This window comes from Carcharhinus amblyrhynchos, chromosome 7 (assembly GCF_965287045.1).
Source record: "Carcharhinus amblyrhynchos chromosome 7, sCarAmb.v2.hapA, whole genome shotgun sequence".
Classification (NCBI taxonomy): domain Eukaryota; kingdom Metazoa; phylum Chordata; class Chondrichthyes; order Carcharhiniformes; family Carcharhinidae; genus Carcharhinus; species Carcharhinus amblyrhynchos.
Window position 1 is genome coordinate 49,917,316 of NC_137330.1, and position 27,081 is coordinate 49,944,396.

Consider the following 27,081-nt stretch of genomic DNA (forward strand, 5'->3'; position numbering starts at 1 on the left):
ACTTTACAGAACATAATGTAACCAACAGAGCATATAAACAGTGTTTTTTTTACCCCTTACAAGAAGGCAGAAATTAAAGGAAAAAGTATCAAATGATCATTTTTTGGCAATGTAGATTTTTAAAAACTTAAATAGTTGTTTATTTATATGTGGTCAACACAACAGAGCTTTGAAACAACCGTCTGCAACTGGATGTTTCCATCACAGTAAAACTAATTTGCAATAAAACTTTTTTTAAATTCAATCATGGGATATGGATGTCGCTGGCTGACCATCATTTATTGCCTATCCCTTGTTGCCCTTGAAAAGGTATTGCCTTCTTGCAATTGATACCACTGAGTGCCTTGCTTGGCCATTTCAGAGGACAGTTGAGAATTAACTACATTGCCGTGGCTCTGGATTCACATGTGGGCCAGACTAGGTAAGGACAGCAGATTTCCTTCCCTAAAGAACATTAGTGAACCAGATGGGTTTTTCCAACAATCAACAACAGTTTCATTGTCATCAGTAGATTCTTAATTCCAGATTATTTTTTGTTGAATTCAAATTCTACCATCTGTTGTGGGGACTTTCAAACCCGAGTCCCCAGAATATTAACTGAGTTTCTGATTAATAATCTAGCAATAATACGACTAGGCCATTGCCTCCCTGGTGACACATTTGGTTAAACAGTTGTTCTTTCACCTCGGGGATTTGGTACAAATCCTAATCACCTGAGAGGTTGATTAGAGGATCAAAGCCTCTTCTCCATTTAGTAAGTGAAGAAAATACAAGAATGAAGAAAAAAAATCTGTTTCATTGGGCCACGACAGTTATTTAAATTGAAAAATGAATCATTGCAGTCAGCAAGTTGAAGGAGATTTTGTGGTGTCAGGAGTGGAATGATGGAATAGCGATGAAGTTAAACAACCGGGTGAAGAATCAGCTGGAAAATGGGAATAGTAGCAATGATATAATTCACTCACCATAAAGTCCTTTCCTGGCAGGATTCACTATGGACAAGTCATTGCAGGGACTTCCACCAATCACCAGATCAAATGGTCCCCATTCTAGTAACTACAGGGAAAAAAAATTGACACAATTTTAAGTCACAATTACTGTGCTGTCACTAAATACCACAGCCAAACTGTAACTTAATTTACAGTAGCTGACTAAACTGAAAATCTCTGGTGTTGTATGACCACTTAACCATTTTCTGGCCCCTGCTTTATTTTGAATATAAAGATTTTCTGGTGTTATAACACAGACTAACTAAATAAAAATTGCTCCTACAACGTCACAGAACTGATGCTCAGACATGATGGTTGAGAAACCGTTTTTCTGGGGGCTGTGAGTGACTTTGGAGTTTCCAATGGTGCCCACTGTGGTGTGCGTACACTTGTGAAATGAAACACACAGGATGTCATTTACAAGGTTGGTGTGCACACTATGAATTTACCATTGGATATATGTAGAGCAAACAGATCATGACCTTAATCAGTGTGCAACATTGATTGATGTCAGTACTCCCAATTTAGAGTTCAATGCTTCAGCCAATACCGTGTCTTAATCTTGCATTCAATGGCAGCAACAGCCTCCACCAGGGCTATTTTAAAGGATCATCAACTTCTTAGTTTAGTTGCTTGTTGACTTTTTCTGGTTTTTGTTGCAGTTCTGCAAGTGTTTGGTGCTTTGTATAGATGTTTCTAGTTGTAAACCTTTACAGGGAGTGATCTGAAAGTGCCAAAAGACTTTTTCCAGATTTCAGGGGGCAGAATTTTCCTTATGGGCTGTGGGATCCTGATGTCGGGATCAATTGGGGGCCAGACATCCTTACAGTATGGGGAATAGGATTTACCATGATTTGGTCAATTAGTGGCCTCAGGGTGGATTTGTTGACCAATTCAGGAAGGTGGGCAGGGGAACAGGGCAGCTGCTGCTGATGCTAAGCAGGTAGGGGAAGCCACAGAGCAAGGCTGGCGAGCCTTGAAGCCAAGCAGGTAGGGGCAGCACACCTATAAATAGTTGGACAGCACATGGTCATGTGGCCCTCTGGGCTTCCTTTGGCAGGCCACTCATAGCTGAACTGTTTCCCAATTCCTTCAGGGTTTGAAGACTGAATGGAAATTCCCATTCAGCCTCTGACAATTGGCCACAATAGGCCTTTAAACAACCTCAATTGGCTACTTGCCACTTGCAGATGGGTAGCTCTGCCACCCTCCTCTCATTTCTCAGAAAATGGCCAGGGAGGGGGAATGGTACAGGTAAACCAGCCTGTTGGCCAGCTGTGTAAAATTGTGTGGCTGCCAGCCTCTGTGCTCACCCCTTGGAGTCTAAAAATTCAGACCAAGGTTTCCAAGGAGTAATCCCTTGCAATACCTTGGGCATTCCAAGGTATCCCCTTGGAATTCTGTATAAGTTTGAGACTGAACATAAGAACATAAACATAAGAACGTAAGAAATAGGAGCAGGAGTAGGCCATCAAGCCCTTCGAGCCTGCCCCGCCATTCAATAAGATCATGGCTGATCTGAAGTGGCTCAGTTCCACTTTCCCGCCTTCTCCCCATAACCCTTAATCCCCTTGCCTATCAAAAACCCATCAACACGCGTCTTAAATACATTTAGCGAGGCAGCCTCCACCACTTCAACGGGCAGAGAATTCCAGAGATTCACCACCCTTTCAGTGAAGAAGTTCCTCCTCAACTCTGTTCTAAACTGTCCCCCCCTTATCCTGAGGCTGTGCCCCCTAGTCCTACTGTCCTTTCTGAGCGGGAAGAGCCACTCCACCTCTATCCTATCCATCCCATTCATCATCTTGTATGTCTCAATGAGAGCTCCCCTCATCCTTCTAAATTCCAACGAGTACAAGCCTAGTTTATTCAGCCTCTCCTCATAGCTCAATCCCCTCAACTCCGGTATCAGCCTAGTGAACCTCCTCTGCACTCCCTCCAAGGCCAAAATATCCTTGCGTAAGTGCAGCGACCAAAACTGCACACAGTACTCCAGCTGCGGCTTCACCAGTGCCCTGTACAGTTGCAGCAAGACCTCCCTACTTTTATATTCAATCCCCCTCGCTATGAAGGCCAGCATCCCATTCGCCTTCCTGACCACCTGCTGCACCTGCAGGCTGGGTTTCTGCGACTCATGCACAAGGACCCCGAGGTCCCGCTGCACTGCAGCATGCTGCAGCCTTTCGCCATGTAAGTAATAGTCCTTCCTACCATTATTCCTACCAAAGTGGACAACCTCACACTTGCCAACATTAAACTCCATTTGCCAGTTCCTCGCCCATTCGCCCAGCCTATCTAGATCCCTCTGCAGACTTTCCACACCCTCCGCACAATTTGCCTTTCCACCAATCTTTGTGTCATCAGCAAATTTGGACACCTTACACTCAGTTCCCTCCTCCAGATCATCTATATAAATGGCAAATAGCTGAGGCCCCAGCACCGATCCCTGGGGCACTCCATTAATCACCAACCGCCAATCCAAATAGCACCCATTGACACCCACTCTCTGCCTCCTATTTGACAGCCAATCCCCTATCCACGCTAACACCCTACCCACAACTCCATGCCCCCTAACCTTCTGTAACAACCTCTTGTGCGGCACCTTATCAAACGCCTTCTGAAAATCAAGAAACACCACATCCACCGGTTCTCCTCTATCCACCGCACTAGACACATCCTCACAGAATTCCAATAAATTCGTCAGACACGACTTCCCTTTAACGAAACCGTTCTGTGTCTGCTCTATCAAACAATTCTCCTCAAGATGCCTCGCTATTTTCTCCTTGATTATTATTTTCTCCTTGATTTCTCCTTGTGTGAACAGCAGTCACACAAAGCAGGACAAGTTACTGGAAGAGGGAGGAGATGGAGAAAGGCTCTCAGCCAGAGGTAAGAAACATCCAGTGTTCAGGGTAAATTCTCAGTGAAGGAGAATGCATGAGGTGTCTGCGCCTTGATAACAATGTTCCCACTGAAATTAGGGTCAAAAATTTCCTGTCCTACCTGCTGCAAGAATTGTAACAGACAGGACAGAAAATTCAGCCAACCATTTAAAGGTCTGTTTCGGCAGGAATTTCCAGTCTTTAGGTGCGTGCGTGCAGCCGGAAAATCCCGCCTTTGTGCTACAGCCAAAAATGCAACCTCAAAGCTAGCATTGACCCCATTGCCAATGGCCATGGAATGTGACCATGCCAATTAACTTCTATCCACTTAACTCCTTTAGTCAAGGGCTAAAGATATTTGCAACATTTCACCACTTTGCTATGTACTGTTCATAAGGGAGGTCACTGAGGCTCTGCATTCCAAGATAGCTAACTATATTTCATTCTCCTTTGAGAACAGCAGTTAAGGTAAGCATATGGCTTTGCTAGGACTGCTGGCTTTCCTGTGATATAGGGTACCAATGACTACACACTGATTGCTTTATAGGCACCAAATGTCAACCAAACTGGAACTAAACAGGATCCACTCTCTCAATGTCCAGTTGGTGTGTGACCATTGGCAGTGAGTCACGTAAGTCATTGCACTGTATCCTGGCAGCAGTCATGATTTCTTCCTCATTCTGCATTTGAACCATCATAGCAAACAAAAGGGGGTTACTGTGGGACACTGATAATATGGCTGATGACTACAGTGTGCAACCCAAGCATATTTGGGCAGCACACATATAAATAGTTAGACAGCACATGGTCATGTGGCCATACAAACTATGAGACCACTGGAGTTCTAAAACAATGGTTCTGCTACCAGAGCTGCGCTGGATGAGCTCTACACCCAACAGTATACAAGCCAAGATTTGCAGTCATTTGTGGCATCCAGCACAACCGTTTTACCATGAAGTAAAACCCTGACCACTAACTACACAGTAAGCAGCAGCAGCCTGAAGACATGGAGCAAGAGAACGAGGAAGGGAGCGGGCAACTCGGAGAGCCATTTACTGCCTGTGCTTCCCTTAAATAACTCATATGAGTGCAAAACTGTTCAGTGCAACTCCAATTCCCTGTTCACTCAGAGTTCCGCACCCGACCTTCTTTCTGTCACTGACCATCATAACATCTGCTTGGCCCCGTGCAAAAATACAGCCCAACACAAAATAAACATTCCAAACCAAATGTAAATTGAAGCATGTCATATTGAATACAAATGTCAGTTAATCACCATTGCGCATTCCCTTAATGCCTGCCTTTACCTGTCCTGGCACTCCCAGGCAGTGAAACTTCAGTGGCTGCTGCAGGATTGGTGGGAAACTGCTGATTTTCAATGGGGAGACTACAGATGGTTGAAAATCACGGCATTCATCTCTGGGCCTAGAAAACATTTCTACGGGATATAACATCTTAGCATGGGTGGTAACTATCTGGGCTGGATAACTGGCAGGCAACAGCGAGGGTCCTAGTGGAGTCATTTAAAGCACAGATGAGGAAGAATTTCATCTCTGAGGGGTGGTGAATCTGTGCAGTTCTTTACCACAAAGAGCTGTAGAGGCTGGGTCATTAAATATATTCAAAGCTGAGATATTTAATAAGGGAAACAAGGGTTGTAAGGATAAGGCAGGAAAGTAGAGTTGAGGATTATCCGATCAGATCAGTCATCGAATGGCAGAACAGATTCAATGGGCCAACTGGCTTGCTTCTGTTCCTACGTCTTATGGTCTTACGAGAGAAGGAACATGTATACATACAAATTAGGAGCAGAAGTAGGCCATTCAGCCCTTTGTACTTGCTCTGTAGGTGTTAATATGAGTCCTGATTGTAATTAGGTTAGTGATGCAGGTGTGGTGATTTGAGTCATGGTTCATGATGTTGATTGAATATGACAATTGAAAACACATTCTCTAACCTGACCATGCATGTATGAGGTCCTCAAACCTCTTGCAGCAATGCACCCAAGTCCTCAGGATTTGAGCCCCACCAATGTCTGCTCCCATTATGTAACTCGAGTGCTTCCTTCTCTCCTGCGGATTCAGGACACCTCCTCTCCTTTCGACCCCCACCACCCAAACATCCGGTGCAGCGTCAGAAAACCTTGAAGCCTATTCTTTGCTGCTTTCCAGGTGAGATCTCCTTCAACCAGCTCTGCCAATCATAATGTACCTCCCCTTTCAAAGGTGCGGGGCAGCTTTAGATGATGTAAGCCACTAATCATATTGTCCCCTTGTTGATGTGTCCAGCCAACAGAAAACGTGGTTACTACAGGCAGAGATTATTCAAGTGAGGAGGCATCAGAAAAATGGCTTGACACCTACATTGCTGTCAAGGGGTGGACCAAATGCACACCAAATGTATCCATTTCCTGGGACTATCAAATTTCACCCTGGGCACGTCTTGGAATAGCAGGACAAATCCCACTCCATTTGTCTCTGTATCCTTCAAATCTGAAAAACCAGCCACTATTCCATGGCACTTCATATTCAAACAACAACCTGTGTTGCACCACTACACCCATAAAGTTTCTTTTTAAATCAAAACCACTGCTCGTCTGCATTGGATTTCCAAAATCAATTCACAAATCTGCCAGTGTTCAACCTTCAGTTTTCCTTCCTGATATGAACTCTTCTCTTTCATTAGAGAAAATACAACCTGAGTTTGATGTGGGCAAAATGTTTGCAAGTGTTTATTTGAATTGACTGAACATACTGAAATATCAGCCAGCTCCCACCGGTATAGTATCATAATTAGCAGTGATTATTTCAATTCACTTCTAAGTTTTTGAACTGATTACTCTCTAAAATTGAGGCAGACACTTGCAAGGTCAGAAACTCCTGTTATATTTGAAGAGACACCTTTAAAATCATGTTACCTCAAATCTCTCATTTTCCTTCTTCATCGCAATCTTAGCTGAAATTGTTAATGGTTTGCTTCTTCTGATACTATATCCTCTTACTTTTAAATCTGTCACCATCATCCCTCTTTTAAAAAAAAACCTTGATTCCACTGTCCTTGCAAACAAAAGTCCAATCATCAACCTCCCCTTTTTTTCCAACTTCCTCAGATGTGTTGTTGCCTCTGAAAAAGGTGTCCATATTTCTCAGAACCCCAAGTCTAAATCCCTCCAGTTAGATTTATACCTCGAGCACAGTGATGAAAAGGATTTTATCAAAGTCATAAATGATAAAGACAAACTCTCTCCACTCATCCTTCTCATTGTGTATGCAACTTCTGACATAGCTGACCACATCACCCTCCTCAATGCCTTTCTTCCATCATTGGGCTTGGTGGGACTGCACTTGCCTAATTCCATTCTTATCTTTCTGATTAAAACTAGGAGTATCACAAGCAAGGACTTCTCTTCTTGCTCCTGTACCAGTATCCCTTGTGAACAATAAGCATCCACCCTTGTGTTCCCCACTATAAGATTTCTGATTTAATGCTGTCCACCATTATCCAAAAACAATGTGACTTTCCACATGTACACTGATGACACCCACCTCTTGCTCAGCACCACTTCTCTCGACTCTTCCATATTCACTAAATTACCAGACTGCTTATCAAGCACCCAGTAACGGACCAGCAGAAATTTCCTCCAATTAACTATTGGGAATACTGAATCTTTTAGTATTGGTTTGTACTACAAACCTGTTCCCTAACTACCAACTCCATTCCTCCCATGGCAATGTCTGAGGCTGCACCAGACTATTTCCAACTTTGGTGCCATATTTGGCTTTGAGGTGAGCTTTCATCACATAGTCACACTGTCACCAATAACAACTATTTCTAGTTCTGCGACAGTGTGTTACTCTGCCGTAGCTCAGCTGTTGCTGAAACAGTCTTCCATGTCTTTGTTACCTCCAGACTTGGCTATTCCAATGTGCTCCTTCTGGCATTTCACCCTGCATAAACTTGAGATCATCTAAACTCTGCTATCCATGCCCTCCCACCAAATTCCATTCATCCATCATCTCAGTGCTCACTGACCTACACTGACCTATCTATAACCTACATTTTATATTTTTACCCTAATGCCAGGACTGCTGAACATTCTCCACATTTTCTGTTTTCAAACTTCTAGCATCTGTAATTGGTTTTGTCCTAATATCTCCTTATTTAGCTTGGTGCAAGACTTTGTTAAAAATAGATGCCTTAAAGATAGAAAAATCTGCAAAGTGGATCAGATAATTAAAATAGAACATTATTAATACACTTGTAAAACCAAATCTATTTATTAGCAAATTCTAATCTGCATCAAATTTACTTCCAGGTTCTGGTGCATGGAATTAATTTCAAAAGTATTCACGTACATGTTTGCGAGTAACATTTCGAACATCTCCCACATACATGATCTTCCCCTGGTGTCTGACCATACCCACTGTGATGGAATCATCACAGACCTCCGATGCAATGTAGCGTTCCACTTGGATCCCCAGATCCCTTAGCACTAGGAGCCCTGCAAATAGACAAATGTAGTTTAACTTGCAAAGAATAAAAATTGGTCAGCCTGTTAAGTTTAACTTGTCTTTCATAAATAAATGGTGCAAAGATAATACTGATAGATATAACTAAATCCTGGTAAATGCACACTTTGCCAAAAATTGTTTTGGCTCAGTCACCATTTTCACAGATCATAACCAGACAAGATGCCTCAACCTACATTCTTTCTTTTAATAACTCAGATGTTAAATTGCTAAATATTCTACCATTCTTTATTCACATTAAGAAATCTGATTTTTAAAATGAACGTGGACATTAGTGGCAAAGCCAGCATTTGTTGCCCATTCCTCCTTGAGCCCAGTGGCTTGCTAGGCCTTTTCAGAGGGTATTTAAGAGTCAACCACATTATTGTGGATATGGAGTCACCTGGAAGTCAAACCATGTAAGAGTGGCAGATTTTTTTTCCCGGAGGCATCAGTAAACTAGATGGATTTTTACAACAATCAATGACAGTTTACTGAGATTAGCTTCCAATTCCTTATTTTATAAATTGAATTTAAATTTCACCAGCTGCTGTGGTGCGATTTGTATCCCCAGAGCCTGGGCCTCTGGATTACTGACCCAGTGTCATTACCACAATGCCACCATCTCCCTCTAAGATTAGACAACTATTTTGAGAAACTTGAATTTTTGCTGTCTGCAGGTAAGAAGCTTGACATTATCCAGGGCAGGGTCATCCACTTGAATGGCATTCCCATCACCTTCAACATACACTACCTCTATCACTGATGCACAGTAGCAGCAATGTGTACAATCAATAAGATGCACTGTAGCAACTCACCAAGGCTCTTTTGACAGCATCTGCCAAATCCATGACCTATACCATCTAAAAGGACAAGGACAGCAGATGCAGGGGAGCACAACCACCTGCAAATTCCCCTCCAAGCCACACTCCATCATGACATGCTGTTCTTTCACTGTTGCTGGATTAAAATCCTCAAACTCCCTACATCACTATAGCCGTTCAAGAAGGTAGTTCACCACTGCTTCAAGGGCAATTAGGGATGGGTAATAAATGCTGGCCTGGTCAGCATCGCCTATATCCCATGTAAGAATAAAAAAAACTTAAGGCAGTACAGAAACAACATTACTTAAAGAACTTCCCTTAGAAATCCTAAGATGTTAGCATAATGTCTGTATTCAGATCCAAAATAAAAGATCTATGAAATTGGTGTGAATGGTACAATTTACTGTGGTGGCACTTTATGCTCGAGGAGTCACACAGAGTCAAAATGCTAACTCTGTTTCTCTCTCCACAGCTGCTGCCAGGCCTGCTGAGTTTTTTCCCCCAGCATTTCTGTTTTTATTTCTGATTTCATCCATAGTATTTTACTTTTTACCTTATGTGTGTGCTGTTGTTTAGCTGTACTACTGGTTTTCAGTTACCGTTCCCATCTGCTTTTTGGAGTACTGGTCTAACATTATTGATACAACAGCTGAATAAAATCCATTCCCAACTGAACATTTTTTATGCTTCAATGAAGCAACTTTTCACATTATTTCAGTACTTAGAATTTAACAAAAACCTCAACTAAAAAGTGTGGGTAATATTAAACAACAGCATTAATCAAACACATTGGTGGCAGTGGAATACAAGTTCCACATGATTTGGAAACAAAATTAACAGAACCAAAAGACAATTTTGTTGACCCATTGAAATAAAACCTACCTCTTTGAACAGGCTCTTGCTCACTCTTGTTTACTTTTTAATTGTGGACTGATCTGTGAAATGCCTTGCATGTTTTTCTATATTAAAGCTATAAATATATCTACTTATCCCAGGAATCAGTCTCGTGCATCTTCCTTGCATTTCCTCTAAACAAGTACAACAAAGTACATTTGCAAGGAGACCAAACTGTGCTCGGTAATCCAGATGTGGTCTCACCAAGGCACTGTGTAATTCTAGGAAAGCTTCTTTACTCTAATTCTCCAATCTCTTTGTAATAAAGGGAACAGACAAGTTGCTTTTCTAGTAATTGCTTTTACTCATTTCTTTGGCAGCCTTCCGGTGAGACGATGATTTGTGTCATGGTGGTCAACACTGTGTTCAGCATCATCTGGTTGTGGCTCGGGAGACCCACTCTACCGTGACAGTCTGTTCCAGTGCTACAGACAATTTTAAGGTATTACCTTTTATTGCCAGAGATTAACTATGATTTAATGTGGACGTAAGTACTTTCTTACTCTTGGAATGACTGAGTCCATTGAAGTAACTTAGCACCAAGCTTCTGAGTACTAAAAGTGAAAAAGGTCACCCCCCTCCTCACAAACTTCCCCTGATGTCTCACTAACATGACTCAGCCACATCATTGTGACAATCCCATTTAGCAGTTTGATTTTTCTCCCATTTGTAATTTCAGTAACTTTTTGTTTTTGAAAAGGCAAATCTGCATTTTTACAATGATAGCGTTAGCAGAATTTTGTTTAACAACTAGTCTGACAAACAGTGAGTCAATATTGGAAATATTTGTTCTCTCTGGAGACAAGATAATGTTTCATCCACAGACCTATCTGGTGGTCCCAAGGGACCATGTTGAATTTTAGTCTTTGAAAGTTAGCTTTTAAGAATATAGTTTAAGAGTGAATGGGTTGTGATTTCCTCGATGTGGCAATCAGCATTGATTCACCACTCTATGCACAGCGACCTACGTGGATTTTCTTCCAATCTTGCCTCGCCAGTTTTTACTAATAGGGAACTGGTGAGCAGAACTCACCGGGGGGTGCCAGATAAATTCTGGGGTGGGAGGGTTCAAGCCTGGACGGTATCCTGGGAATTGCCAGCTTCCAGGTGGGACTTCAGTGGAGGGGTTGAGGAGGTTTGGGGTTTGGACGCGTTCCTGGGGGCGGGGGTTACATGTCTGTGGGGAAATCCTTACGTTTTTTTGATCAGGGCTCCCCTTCTAATCTGTCAGGAGCTGAGGTTGCTTGTAGGGTATCCTGTGAGAACCGTCTCCAGGGCTTTCTTTTCATTATTATGGTGGGAAAAGCTGGCAACACACCGCTTTTCCAACCTGAGCTGACACTTACTCAAAAAATGAGAAAATTCTACCGTGTGCCTCGTATACTGTTTGCAGTTTTTGGTCTCTTCATTTAAGGGAGGATGTAAATGCTGTCAGGATTGGCAGTGGACAATTCAGAGGAGTTTTACTAGATTGATAGCTGGAATGAGTGGGTTGTTGTATGAAGAAAGCTTTTTTCCACTGGAGGTCAGAGGAGCGAGGGGTGGTTTTATCGAAGTAAATAAGGTACTGAGTGGTGTCAATAAGGTGAATGTGGGAAGGATCTTTCCTCTTGTGGATGGGTCCAGAAATAAATATCACTGTTTTAAAATTAGAGGTCACCCTTTTGGGATAGAGATGAGGCTTTTTTTTTGTCTTAGAGGGTTGACTGACTTTGGAACTCTCTGCCTCAGAAGATGGTGGAGGCGAGGTCATTGAATATTTTTAAAGCGGGTTAGATAGATTCTTGTTAGGCAAGGGAATCCAAAATTATTGGGAGCGGAAGAGAATGTGGAATTCAAAACTCAACCAGATCAGCCATGAATTTACTGAATGGTGGAGCAGGCTCGAGGGGTCAAATGGCCTACTTCTGCTCTGATTTATATGTCGGAATGCCTCACTAATTGTTGTAATCACTGTGGTCAACCTTACTGTTGTACATGGTCACTGTCGTTACACCTGGGACACTGCCCTCTCCCTTTATGGAGGTTTATGAGACGCTGCAGGAATATCTCAATTCCTAATTATTCCTATACCTGCAGAATAACTTCCTGTGATTTGTGTACAAGCACAGACTGAATACAAACATTTCCCATTTCCTCACACTTCAAAGAATAATCTACTTTTCAATTTTTCTGATCAATGTGTACTTGACTCATCTTATTTTCCAACACCTTTTTAGGCAGTACCTCTTGATCGGGAATGACTTGCTGCCACTCTGAACTTACGGGTTCTGAGACGGCTGGTAAGTCCAATCTGTGAGCTGCAGACTCATTCACATGCGAAGCAGGTTGTGTTTGAAATGTTGACTAGATAGATGTTTGATGTTTTAACTTCACCTCTTCGTGTTGCCAACAAAATCTCTTGATGCCTACCCTAAACTTAGTTTCTCTGTTTTGGTCTGTCAGGTATGCCAGGAGTTTCTATGAGTCAGTGGGGATGTTTAATGTTTTTAGGGGTGTTCTGAGGACATCCTTTGAAGCGTTTCTGTTGTCCTTTTGGCAGTCTTCTGTTGCAGCTGAGTCACAAGTAGAGCAGTTGCTTTGGGTCTCTGGTGTCAGGCATATGAAAAACACATCCTGACGAGTGGGACTGGTTTTGAGTGATTAGCATCTCGATACTGGCTTGGGAGAGTTTCTTGCCACCAGACTTGGAGAGTTTTGTGAAGGCAGCACTGGTACTTTTCCAGTGCTTCAAGGTTTCTGCTGTAGCTTGTCTAAGTCTCCAACGCCTGCAGAAGCACAGGGATCTGTGGTCAGGTAACCATGACCTTAATCTCAAGTGTGAGATCCTGGTCCTGAGATACTCCTTTTCTCATGGACGTTACAATGAATTTCATCACCTATGTCTGTCAAGAGGATGCTCCTAAGATATGAAAATTTGGTCCACATTTTTCAGGATTTTACTGTTGATCTTAATCTATTGGTGGTGGGGAATGTTGTGCTCTGGAAGCCTGTTGTTCAAGGACTCTAGCACTGAGTTTTCCAGGTGTTTTGTGAAAGGCCTGTTTTTTCATAACCTTTGGAAAAGGAATCAGCAACTCGGAGTTCAGTTTCTGACTGACTATACACTCAAGGATCATTTGCATCCTGAACTTTGACAAAGGCTTGCACAGATGAAAAGCGAAACAACAACTCAAGAGCAAAGCAGCAATTTATAGACATCCGAGGGCAGTAGTATTGTACAAAATCCGTGATGTAAAAACAAATGTTGGGTCAAAAGAGCATCGGAGATCCAGCATGGTCCAATGGCGTGCACATTTTTACAGTGCTGCTAAGATGATCTATGGCATAAGCACTCAACGGCCCACCCCACAGAGAGTCAAGCGCAGAGGGACCATCATCAAGCACAGGAGGCCAAACAGTGCTTGGTGGTGAGAACATTTTGAAGAACTCCTCAGCTGATACTCTGCGACTTGAGTGTCCTCAACTCATCTTCAAATATCCAAGAAGAACCAGTGGTTTATTTAGACTTTCAGAAGGCTTTTGACAAGGTCTCACATAACAGACTACTATGTAAAGTTAAAGCACATGGGATTGCAGGTAATGTCTTGAGATGGACAGAAAGCTGGTTAGCAGATAGGAAGCAAAGAGTTTGCATAAATGATCTTTTTCTGATTGGCAGACAGTGAGTACTGGGGTTCTGCAGACATCTGTGCTAGGACCCCAGCTATTCACATTATATATTAATGTTTTGGAAGAGGGAACTGAATGTATTATCTCCAAATTTGCAGACGATGCAAAGTTGGGCATGGGATGGATGCAGAGATGCCTCAGCATGATTTGGACAGGCTGAGTGTATGGGCATATGCATAGCAGATGCTGTATAATGAGGATCAATGTGAGGTTATCCACTTTGGTAACAGTAATAGGAAGACAGATTATTACTTGAACGAGAGAGGTGGATACTCAACGTAACCTTGGATTCCTCATCCATCAATCGCTGAAAGTATGCGCGCAGGTACAGCAGACAGCAAAGAAGGCAAATGGTATGTTGGCCTCCATGGGGAGAGGATAGGGATAGGGATGTTTTGCTGCAATTGTATAGGGTGTTGGAGAGGCCACATCTCAGTGTGCGGCTTTGGTGTCTTTATCTGAAGAAGGATGTCCTTGCTACAGGGGGAGTACAATGAAGGTTTATCAGGCTGATTCCTGGGATGACAGGTCTGTCAGATGAGCAGAAACTAAGTTGGTTAAGATTCTTTTAATTGGAATTTAGAGGAGTGAGAAGGGATCTCATAGAAACTTATAAAATTCTCACAGGGTTAGACAAGGTAGATTTAGAAAGAATGTTCCCAATGGTGGGGGAGTCCAGAACTAAGGGTCGTAGTTTGAGGATAAGGGGTAAACCTTTTAGAACTGAGGTAAGGAGAAATTTCTTCACCCAGAGTGTGGTGAATATGTGAAATTCATTACCACAGAATGTAGTTGACGTCAAAACGTTGTCTGATTTCAAGAAGAACTTAGATCTAGCTCTTGGATCAAGGGATATGGGGGGAAGAGATGATCAGTCACGACCAAAATGAATGGTGGAGCATTCATGGTGAAGCAAAGGGCCAAATGGTCTAATCTCAATGTTTCTTTGTAACTCTAATCCTCAATACATCATCCAGCTAAGGGTCAGCCTCTAGCACTATGTGGAGCCAGTCACAGCCTCTGGAGCAGATGAAAAGGTTGCTAAAATTCTGAAACTTGCCAGAGTTACAGTGCTGCCAATGGCTGCACCATCTCCTATCCTTCCTCTGGAAAGAGGAGTGCATGCAGGGGTTCTCAGGGGTACTCTGATTGTGATTGTATTCAAAAAGGGTGACATGTTCAATTGCAGTTGCTGTCTAAGCATCCTCCTCAATTACCTCCCACCAAGAGTTCCCACCAAAATTGCACTGCAGCTTTCGCCCATCAAGAGGCAACATAGGCTGAAATTCTCTGGCCGTTCACGCCCCGCAGAACAACCCGGGAATCCCACCCATAGACATAATCCTTATCACATGACAAGTTCAAGGAAAATGCAAGGAACAGCACCAACTGCAGTGCATGACCTTTTCCTCTGTAAACCATGTAGGTTTATGGAGTACGCTCCTCAAATGTGGCCTCCATCAGACATTTGTCACCATCCTCCAGCATCACAGTGACAAAGAGGCTGAGATTTTCACCAAAGGAACCACTACAAACCCCATTTCAGTGAAAATCGCGATCAAACAAGATTGTGTCACAACACCAACCCTCTTCTCCATTTGCCTCACAGCAAAATACATCTACCTTTAGCAAATAACCCATAGTCATTTACTGAATATACTGAAAATTGTTCTACCGACGCCGCTTCAGTCATAAACCAAAATTACTTTCCCAATCTAACTTTCTATCGTCAGTAAACTTGGACAATACACTTGGTCCCTATATCTGAGCCATGGATATAGTGTGTAAATAACTGAGGGTCAAGCACTGATGCTTGTGGTATCCTGCTAGTGCAACCTTCCCACCAGAAAATAACCTATTTATTCCGATTCACATTTTTCTGTCCATTAACCAATGTTTAATCCACACTAATAGCCCCCAATCCCACGAGTTCTAATAATAACCTCTCGTGTGTCGCCTTACCAAACACTTTTTAGAAACCCAAATACATACATTTACTGGCTCCTTTATTTGTTCTGCGAGTTACAACTTCAAAATTCTCTCACAGATTTGTCCAAACACTATTTCCCTTTCAAATATCTGTGATGACTCAACCAAATCATTGCGATTTTCTGGGTGCTCTGCTACCATATCTGTAGAAATATTCCAGCATTTTTCTGACGATTGATACCAGGCTGACTGGCCAATGGTTCCCTGCTTTTTCTCTCCCTCTTCTCTCAAATCACTTGGTGCTGCTTTTGAATGCTTTTTCATGAAAAAGTCACCCCATGCTATCAGAAGCGAGGAGACTGTTGCACTGAACTGGAATAGTAAGAATGTGGGCTGGCTGGAAGAAACAGACAATGATGAACGCAAGTTGAAACAAGAAAAAAAAACAAGGGACACAGAGGATATACATGGATATACATGGATTTCAGTAAAGCCTTTGACAAGTTACCTCATGATAGATTGGTATGAAAGGTGAAGTCACACAAGATCAGAGGAGAGCTGATTAATAAAAAATTAAGAACAGTGGTCAACATGCTTTCAAAATAGAAAAATAAATCTATTGGAAAAATGTTTTAAAATGTTTGAGTTCAGAATTATATAAAAAAGTTTGCAGAGAATAAGTATTCAGAGAAGGATCAAGGAAGAAAACTAATAGACTATGAAAAGGTCCATAAGAAAGAAGCCTGCAAACAACAACACCAACTTGTGTTTACCTAGCGCCTTTCGTGTATTGAAATGTTCAAAGGTAATTAATGCAGAGTAGTGCAGTAATACAAATTTGGCACTAAGCCATATAAGGCGAAGTTAGGGAGGATGACATAGCTTGATTAATGAGGTGGTTTTAAAGAGCTTCTTAAAGGCAGAATGAGAGAGAGCAAGGCTGTAAGATTTAGGGAGGAAATTCAAGAGTTTATGAGCTTACCAGTTGGAGCAATTCAAAGTGGAACTGCTTGAAAGACTGGAATTAGAGAAGCACAGATATCTCTGAAGAGATTTCAAAGATAGGTGAGGTGAGGCCAAAGAGGAATTTGAAAACAAGGATAAGAATTTTAAGATTGAAGCGTTGTTTAACTGGGCAGTAACGTAGATGAACAACCACTGGGGTTGATGGATGAACCAAACTTGATACAAGTTAGCACATGGGCAGCAGAGTTTTGTTTGACCTCAAGGTTACAAAGGGTTGAACATGGAGATCAAACAGGTGTATAATGAAATTGTTTTTTATTCTTCCAGGCGATGTAGGCATCACTGGCAAGGCCAGCATTTGTTGTCCACCCATCATTACTCTGGAGAAGGTGGGTGGTGAGCCACATTGTTGGATGATTGCAGTCCATCTGATGCAGATGGACCCACAGAGCTGGCTGGAAGGGAGTTCTAGGATTCTGATCCACTGATAGTGTGGCAATATAATTCTAAGTCAGGATATTGTGTGGCTTGATAGGGAAGTTCCAGCTGGTGACGTTTCTGTTTCCCATGTTTCTGTTGGCCTTGTCCTTGGTGTCAAGGTCATCAGTTTGGAAGGTGCTGTCAAAGAAGCCCTGGGTCAGTTGCTGCTACCACTGTGCTCTGGTGATAGAGGAAATGAATGTTTAGCCTGTTGTTTGAATTGTCAATCAAGTGGATTGCTTTGTCCTGGCTGGCGTTAATTTTTTCAGCACTTTTAAGGCTGCACTAATCTAGGTAAATAGAGTATTCGCTCACATTTGGAAACAAATAGACTTATTAGTGATAGACAGCATGGTTTTGTGAAGGGAAGGTTCATTGAGATTTTTGAGAAAGTGACGAAGATGATAGATAAGGGAAGGGCAGTGAACGTTGTATACATGGATTTCAGTAAAGCCTTTGACAAGTTACCTCATGATAGATTGGTATGAAAGGTGAAGTCACACAAGATCAGAGGAGAGCTGGCAAGATGGATGCAGAACTGGATTGGCAATAGAAGACAGAGAGTAGCAGTAGAGTGGTACTTTTGTGAATGGCGGGCAGTGACTAGTGGTGTTCCACAGGGATCAGTTCTGGGACCTTTGTTGTTCATAGTTTCTGTAAATGATTTGGTCTGATGAGTAAGTTTGCAGATGGCACAAAAATTGGTCCAGTTGCAGGTAGTAAAGAGGATTGACAGAGGATACAGAAAGATATAGACTGGTTGGAAACCTGGGCGCAGAAATGGTTGATGGAGTTTAATCCAGACAAGTGTGAGGTAATGCATTTTGGAAGGTCCAATGCATGTAGGAATTATACAGTAAATGGTAGTGCTCTTAGGAGTATTGACAGGCAGTGCGATCTGGGCGTACATGTCCACCAATCACTAAAAGGTGGATAAGGCAGTCAAGAAGGCATTTGGCATGCTTGCCTTCATCGGCCGAAGCACTGAGTATAAAAATTCGCAGGTCATGCTGCAGCTGTACAAAACCTTAGTTAGGCCTCATTTAGAATATTGTACCATTCTATTTACCACACTACCAGAAGGATGTGGATGCTTTGGAGAGGGTACAGAAGAGGTTTACCAAGATGTTGCCTGGTCTGGAGAGTATTAGATATGAAGAGAGGTTGGACAAACCTGGTTTTGTTCTCACTAGAATGATGGAGGTTGACCGGTGACCTGATAAGAGGTTTACAAGTTTATGAATAGCATGGACAGAGTGGATAGTCAGATACTCTTTCCTAGGATAGAAAAGTAAAGTACTAGAGGACAGAGGTATGTGGGGAAAAGTTTAGAGGAGATGTGTGAGGTAAGTGAGGGTGGTGACTATCTGGAATGAGCTGTCCAGACAGGTGGGGAGAGCAGGTAAGATAGTGGCATTTAAGGGACAACTAGATGAATATATGAATAGGATGGGAATGGAAGGATACAGACTCTGTAAGGTCATACGGTTTTAGTTTAGGCAGGCATCATGATTGGTACAGGCTTGGAGGGCTGTAGGGTCTGTTCTTGTGCTGTACTTTTCTTTGTTTTTTTCCATCAGACTTCTGATTTATGACTTGTAGACGATGGAAAGACTTTGGAGAGTCAGGAAGTGAGTTACTTGCTGTAGAATTCTGAGCCTCTAATCGGCTTTTGGAGCCACAATGCTTTTTTGGCTGGTCTACTTCAGTTCCTGGCCAATGAGATCCTTAGTGTATTGATGGTTGTCTAAAGGTAACAGGCATGCATGAAAGGGTTTCAGTATCAAATGAGCTGATGTAGGGGTGCAGACAGTTGATGCTACAGGGTGAAAAAAGCAGTCTCAGTCAGTGAAGATGTGTGGCTGCAAGCTCATCTCAAGGTCAAATCTGACATCAAGGCTGTGAACAATCTGGTTCAGACTCAGACTGACAAATTTTACACCACATGCTGGAACCAACAGAACAGTCTGAATAACCTGTCCAAAGGTGTAATGAGCAATCACTAAAATTACTTCCCGTAAGATCAGGGAGAATAATTAACTCATTATCTTGCTAAATTATTACTTCAATTCATGGATCAAATTTATGTATTGTTTGGAATCAGATAACACTTGTTGGCCATAATTCTGAAGCCAAGAAGTTAAAACTTAAACTTAAAACTGTCAGATGACACATGAAGCATGTCTTTCAACAGTATGTTTTAAAAAAAAAGCTAGTAATGGAATTAGTTATCTTAATATTTTTGTTACTCAATGATGACTGGAATTATCCTCAAAATAATTTTGACAGAGGGTCCTGCTGAGCATTACATTCAATATTGGTAGAGGGAAATCTACATATAATAAATAGCCCAATGTACAATGTAATTTAAAACACTACTGAATTACATCCCACTAAATGGTGTCAGCCACAGCTCACACACTTGCTCTTTGCTTCAAATTTGAATCCAGAGATTAATGCATGTAACCTATGCTGGCAGGTCAGTGCAGGGCTGAGGAACTGTTGCATTGTTAGAGGTGATGTCTTTTGAATGAAATATTAAACATAGGCCCCAACTGGAACATAGGAACAGAAGGAGGCCATTCAACCACCAGAGTCTCTTCCATCATTCAATGAGATGATGGCTGATCTGCAACATTTTATACTATTGCCTAGAAAGATTATCTAACAATCAAATAAAGTTACTAACGATTGGTTTTGTGGGAAGGTCCCACATTTCTACCAAGCTTTGCATGAAGAATTGTTTCCCAACTGCTTTGAAAAGCTCTGATTTGAAGGTTATGTTTCCTTGTCCTAAACTCACCCACCAGCAGAAAAGGTTTCTCTCTCTCTACTCCACAAATTCTTTACAATATTAAAAAATCTGCAGATCACTCCTTTACCATCTAAACTCCCAGGAATACAATGCTGGCTTATGTTGTTTTTTTTCCCACACTCAAACGCTTGGTGCTCTGGTAACAATCTGAGAATCTGCACTCCTTCCAAGACAAACATACCCTTTGGAAGGTGCAGTTCACAGCACTGTACACAATACCCCATATCTGATCTAATGAGGGCTTTGTTATAGCTTTTTGCATTGCAGTGAAATGTCTCCCGCTATATATTCTAGACTGCTAGTTGTAAGGCCCAACATTTCATCAACTTTGCTGTTTATTTCTGTTTTCTAAATGCAGTGTTTTGGTGATCCAGTACATGAATGCCTAAACCTTATTGGACATCCACCCTTTGTACTCTCATTTGGATGTCCAAAGTCCCACAGCATTTCCAAAAAAAAATCACTGAGTTCTCCAACTGGCATGATTAATATTTATCCCTCAGCCAACATCACCAAAAATAAGATTATTTAGTGTGGGGCACTGCCGTGTGCAACTTAGCTGTCAAATTATACTTCATTGCAACAGTGACTACATTCATAAATAATTAGTTGGAAGCACTTTGAGATGTCCTGAGCTCATGAAAGACACTTTATTAATGCAAGCCTTTTCTTCCTTATCATTAATATTAAATGAATGCTAATTAAATTAAGTTTAAGTAACCCCAACACAGAAGCAATGAAATGAGCAGAAAAATGAGACTTGTGTTAACATACTTTGCATCTCAATTGTTTCTACATTTGGTCTTCATAAGTTTCACATATTATTTTATTTTCTTTCAATTGCCACCTAACTCACAGTTTTAGAATTTTCTGTTTCAGAGGTACAGCATTTGGTAGATACCTCATTCCAGGAAAAAACAGCATTCTGCAACCTAACTTTGAGGAAAAGAAAAACGTATTAAAGATTTCAAGAATTCCCTCAACAACCACAGCTTTGAAATAGTGACATCAAAAATGTCCTTACAACTGTCTATTTGTCAGTGAAATCCTCTTTGACCAAGGATTGCTTCTTTAAATAATTAATTTTAATGGCTTACTTTGACTAATTATGCCAATAAAATAGCTAATATCTGTATTTTTTGCAAAGAAATATCATCAGCTTTCAAAGTTATTAGCAAAAAATTTCTGCTTAGTTCTGTTAAACATAACATGGCCTTGAGTAAGGCCTTTGACAAGGTCCCGTATGGGAGGTTAGTTAGGAAGGTTCATTCGCTTGTATACATGGAGAGGTAGTAAACTGGATTAGACATTGGCTTAATGGAAGAAGCCAGAGAGTGGTGGTAGTGGATTGCTTCCCCGAGTGGAGGCCTGTGACTAATGGTGTGCCACAGGGGTTGGTGTTGGGTCCATTGTTGGTTGTCATCTATATCAATGATCTGGATGATAATGTGGTAAATTGGATCAGCAAATTTGCTGATGATACAAAGATTGGAGGTGTAGTGGTTTTCAGTGAGGAAGGTTTTCAAAGTGTGCAGAGGGATTTGGACCAGCTAGAAAAATGGGCTGAAAAATGGCAGATGGAGTTTAATGCAGACAAGTGTGAGGTATTGCACTTTGGAAGGACAAATCAAGGTAGAACATGGTAAATGGTAGGACACTGAAGAGTGTAGTAGAACAGAGGGATCTGGGAATACAGATACATAATTCCCTAAAAGTGGCATCACAGGTAGATAGGATCATAAAGAGTGCTTTTGGTACATTGGCCTTTATAAATCAAAGTATTGAGTAAAAGAGTTGAAATGTTATGGTGAGGTTGTATAAGACATTGGTGAGGCCAAATTTAGAGTATTGTGTGCAGTTTTGGTCACCTGATTACAGGAAGGATATTAATAAGGTTGAAAGAGTGCAGAGAAGTTTTATAAGGATGTTGCAGGGACTTGAGAAACTGAGTTACGAGAAAGATTGAATAGGTTAGGACTTTATTCCCTGGAGCGTAGAAGAATGAGGGGAGATTTGATAGAAGTGTATAAAATTATGATGGGTATACATAGAGTGAATGCAAGCAGGCTTTTTCCACTGAGGCTAGGGGAGAAAAAAACTAGAGGACATGGGTTAAGGGTGAAGGGGGAGAAGTTTAAAAGAATATTAGGGGGGGCTTCTTCACACAGAGAGTAGTGGGAGTGTGGAATGAGCTGCCAGATGAAGTGGTAAACGTGGGCTCACTTTTAACATTTAAGAAAAACTTAGACAGGTACATGGATGAGAGATGGGTGGAGGGACATGGTCCAGGTGCAGGTCAGTGGGACTAGGCAGAAACATGGTTTGGCACTGCCAAGATGGGCTAAAAGGCCTGTTTCTGTGCTGTAATGTTCTGTGGTTCTACGGTTCTATAATGAGCTGATAATACTTACTTGAAAAGCCAATCACATTCTAAAAATTGTGTGTTATTTGCATCATGATATATGGCCTTTCCACCTTTGTTCCCTCCTTAAGATATTAAAACATTTTAAACATTAGAATCTTTCCTTACTCTAACTTTCATATGTTAGTTTTTTTTAATTCATTCATAGGATGTTGGTGTTTCCAGCTAAGCCAGAATTTGTTGCCTGTCTTCATTGCAGTTGAGGAGGCAGTGGTGAGTCCATTTATTGAACTGCTGCAGTCCATGTGGTGTAGCTATACCCACGGTGCTGTTAAGAAGGGAGTTCCAGGATTAATGACAGTGAAGGAATGGCAATATAGTTCCAAGCCAGGATGGTGTGCGGGTTTGCAGAACTTTCAGGTGTTGGTGCTCCCAAGCATATGTTCCTCGCGGTGGAGATCGCAGGTTTGGAAGATGCTCTGAAAGCAGGCCTGGTGAGTTGCTGCAGTGCATCTTGTATGTTTCAATGGTAGAGGAAATTAATTTTTAAGGTGATGGATGGGGTGCCAATCTAGCAGGTGGTATTGTTCTGGGTATTGAGCTTCATGAGTGTTGTTGGAGCTGCACTCATCCAGGCAGTTGGAGAGCATTCCATCACACTCCTGACTTCTCTCTTGCAAGTTGTGGACAGTCTTTGGAGAGTCAGGAGGTGAGTTACCCAGCTCAGGATTCCTAACTTCTGATCTGTTTTCATAGCCACAGTATTTATATCATTGGTCTAATTAAGTTTCTGGCTAATGGTAACACCAAGGATGTTGATAGGGGAATTCAGCAATGATAATTTCTATTGAATGTGAAGGGGAGATGGCTTTTTTCTTTCTTGTGGAAGACGGCCACCATGTGGCACTTGCGTGGCACGAATATTACAATGAAGTCAATTATTTAGTATTTACTGTTTCCTGTTGAATACACCGGAAAATCCACGGTGGGGGTTCACCATCAGTGGGACTGGAAGGTCCTGCTGGCAGGAATGGCTGGAAAATTCCATCTATAGTGTCTAAATATTTTCCAAAGATTATCATTATTTCACAGAGGTCCTGTGGCATGATAGCCTGCCTGCCTCCAGGTCAGAAGCTCTGTGTTCAAGTCCCATTCCAGGACATACTCAAGTAACTTGAGTATAAAACCTTCCAACATATGCCAAAGACAGGTGGCAAGAGCAGAAAAGGTTCCTGGTCAACATTCTAAACCCTACAATATGGTGATGGAATTGGTGGTTTGCACAACAGGTAAGGAGGAGGTGCAAGCTGAAAGCGGACAGATGATTTGTCAAATATCTTGTTGGTGTACTGACCATGGTTTCAATGCTCATATTTCTTTGAGTCTGAACCTAACTGAAATGGAAACAAAGTTCAGGTTTCTAAGGAAACTTAAACTGAATCCAAAGCTTAAGGTTTCCAGGGAAACTGAAACTAATTGAGTTAAAATAGAGCAATCTGAGTCTAAGATCATTCAGCAATGCAGTGCAGGCAGACTGAAGAATGAAAAGGCTAGTTCTAGAATCTGAAAATACCAGGGTTGCTGCAGCTCTTTCTGTTATGTAAAGTAATTGCCTGACCAGATTTGATTACACAGAGCATACAGTTGTCACTGAGGGTTTGGATAAAGGTAATTACTGGCGATCCATTGCCATCATGATTTTTAAGTGCATATCATGGAGTCATAGAGGATTACAGCATTGAAGCAGGCCTTTTGGCCCAACTTGTCCATGCTGCCTCCTTTTTAACCCCTAAGTTAGTCCCAATTGCTCGTGTTTGGCTCATATCCCTCTGTACTCATCTTATCCATGTAACTGTCGAAACACTTTTTAAAAGACAAATTGTACCCGCCTCTACTCCTACGTCTGGCAGCTCATTCCACTCACGACCCTCCGTGTGAAAAAGTTGCCCCTCTGGATCCTTTTGTATCTCTCCCCTCTCATTTAAACATATGCTCCCTCTAGTTTTAAGAACATAAGAAATAGGAGCAGGAGTAGGCCATCTAGCCCTTTGAGCCTGCCCCGCCATTCAATAAGATTATGGCTGATCTGTCGCTGCTCAGTTCCACTTTCCCGCCCTCTCCCCATAACCCTTAATCCCCTCTCTTATCAAAAACCCATCAACCCGCGTCTTAAAAATATTTAGCGAGGCAGCCTCCACCACTTCAACGGGCAGAGAATTCCAGAGATTCACCACCCTTTGAGTGAAGAAGTTCCTCCTCAACTCCATTCTAAACCGCCCCCCTTTTATCTTGAGGCTGTGCCCCCTAGTCCTACTGTCTTTTTTGAGCGGGAAGAGTCTCTCCACCTCTATCCTATCCATCCCATTCATCATCTTATACGTCTCAATGAGATCTCCCCTCATTCTTCTAAACTCTAACGAGTACAAGCCCAGTTTATTCAGCCTCTCCTCATAGCTCAACCCCCTCAACTCCAGTATCAGCCTAGTAAACCTCCTCTGCACTCCCTCCAAGGCCAAAATATCTTTGCGCAGGTGCGGCGCCCAAAACTGCACACAGTACTCCAGCTGCGGCCTCACCAATGCCCTATACAGCTGCAGCAAGACCTCCCTACTTTTATATTCAATGCCCCTCGCTATGAAGGCCAGCATCCCATTCGCCTTCCTGACCACCTGCTGCACCTGCAAGCTGGGTTTTTGCGACTCATGCACAAGGACCCCGAGGTCCCTCTGCACCGTCGCCTGCTGCAGTTTTTCGCCACGTAAGTAATAGTCCTTCCTACCATTCTTCCTACCAAAGTGGACCACCTCACACTTGCCAACATTAAATTCCATTTGCCATTTCCTGGCCCATTCGCCCAGCCTATCTAGATCCTTCTGCAGACTCTCCACACCCTCCGCACAATTTGCCGTTCCCCCAATCTTGGTGTCATCAGCAAATTTCGACACCCTACACTCGGTTCCCTCCTCCAGATCATCTATATAAATGGTAAAAAGCTGAGGCCCCAGCACCGACCCCTGGGGCACTCCACTAGTCACCATCCGCCAATGCGAATAGCGCCCATTGACCCCCACTCTCTGCCTCCTATTTGACAACCAATCCTCTATCCACGCTAACACCCTACCCCCAACTCCATGTCCCTCGACCTTCTGCAATAACCTCTTGTGAGGTACTTTGTCAAACGCCTTCTGAAAATCTAGAAAGACCACATCCACCGGTTCTCCTCTATCCACCGCCCTAGACACATCCTCATAGAACTCCAGTAAATTTGTCAGACACGACTTCCCTTTCATGAAACCGTGCTGCGTCTGCTCTATCAAGCAATTCCCTCCAAGATGCCTCGCAATTTCCTCCTTAATGACAGATTCTAACATTTTACCTACCACAGACGTTAAACTAACCGGCCTATAATTCCCCGCCTTTTGCCTGGCACCCTTCTTAAACAACGGCGTAACATTAGCCGTTTTCCAATCATCCGGCACTTCCCCGGAATCCAGCGACGTCTGGAAAATAACCACCAAGGCATCCACTATCACCTCCGCCATTTCTTTCAGAACCCTCGGATGCATTCCATCCGGTCCTGGGGACTTGTCCACAATCAGCCCCTCCAGTCTGTCGAGCACCGCCTCTCTAGTAACAGTAATGTCATTAAGACCCTCCAGTCCTACCACCTTTCCATCGCTAACACCCGGCAAATTATTCACGTCCTCCTCCGTGAAGACAGAAACAAAAAAGTTATTCAATACCTTAGCCATATCCCCATCCCCTACCACTAGGTCCCCTTTCTCATCCTCTAAAGGACCAACATTCACCCTAGCCAGCCTCTTCCTTTTTATATATTTATAAAATAAAACTCTTGCTATCCTTTTTTATATTAAGCGCTAGCCCAGCTTCATAGTTTCTCCTACCCTTCTTTATCAACTTCTTTGTCAATCTTTGTTGACATTTAAACCTCTCCCAATCCTCTTCTCGCCCACTACTCTTAGCTACTCTAAATTCCTCCGCTTTTAGTTTAACACTTTCCTTCACCTCCTTCGTTATCCACGGCTTGTTACCTCTCCTCCTACTATCCTTTTTGACCATCGGAATAAATTTCTGCTGAGCACCAAGAAAGATCTCCTTAAAGATCCTCCACTGCTCCTCAACAGACCCTCCCTCCAACGCGCTCCCCCAGTCCACATTCGCCAATTCTTCCCTCATCCTACCGTACTCCCCTCTATTCAAACAAAGGACGCGTGTCCGGGAACCCACTTTCTCCTCCTCCATCTGCACCAGAAACTCCACCATACAATGATCACTCTCCCCAAGAGGATCCTTCACCACAAGGTCCCTAATTCTACCCGCCTCATTACATAGCACCAGATCCAAGATAGCTCGCCCCCTCGTCGGCTCCAACACACACTGTTCGAGGAAACTATCCCGGCAGCATTCCAAGAACTCTTCCTCGAGCCCCCCGCGTCCAACATGGGTCGACCAATCAATATGCAGATTGAAATCCCCCATAACTACGGCCGTCCCATTCCTGCACGCCGCACTTATTTGCGCGTTAACAGCCCGCCCCACCTCCAGATCATTATTCGGGGGCCTATAGACGACACCCACCAGCGTCTTCCTCCCTTTGCTGTTCCTAATCTCCACCCACAACGATTCCACCCTCTGCTCCTTGGCTCCAATATCATCCCTTGCTACCACGGTGAAGCTATCCTTAATCAGCAGAGCTACGCCCCCCCCCCCTTTTCCCTCCTGCCTATCCTTCCAGACTC

At 42.6% G+C, this 27,081-nt stretch overlaps 1 protein-coding gene across 11 annotated transcripts in view; it reads right to left on the reverse strand.

Annotated features, from left to right (window-relative positions):
- Positions 1-27,081, reverse strand: part of LOC145344930 (DNA (cytosine-5)-methyltransferase 3A-like) — a 505,928-nt gene that overhangs the window by 73,275 nt on the left and 405,572 nt on the right. For all 11 annotated transcript variants that reach the window (XR_013887006.1, XR_013887007.1, XM_080192264.1 and 8 more), the window contains 2 exons: positions 8,227-8,372; positions 966-1,056 (listed from right to left, as the gene is read on the reverse strand). Coding sequence is in view for 9 of the 11 variants with exons in the window: in XM_080192264.1 (XP_080048390.1) it covers positions 966-1,056; positions 8,227-8,372 (237 nt within the window). In the remaining 2 variants the exon portion in view is untranslated. The remainder of the gene's footprint in view (positions 1-965; positions 1,057-8,226; positions 8,373-27,081) is intronic.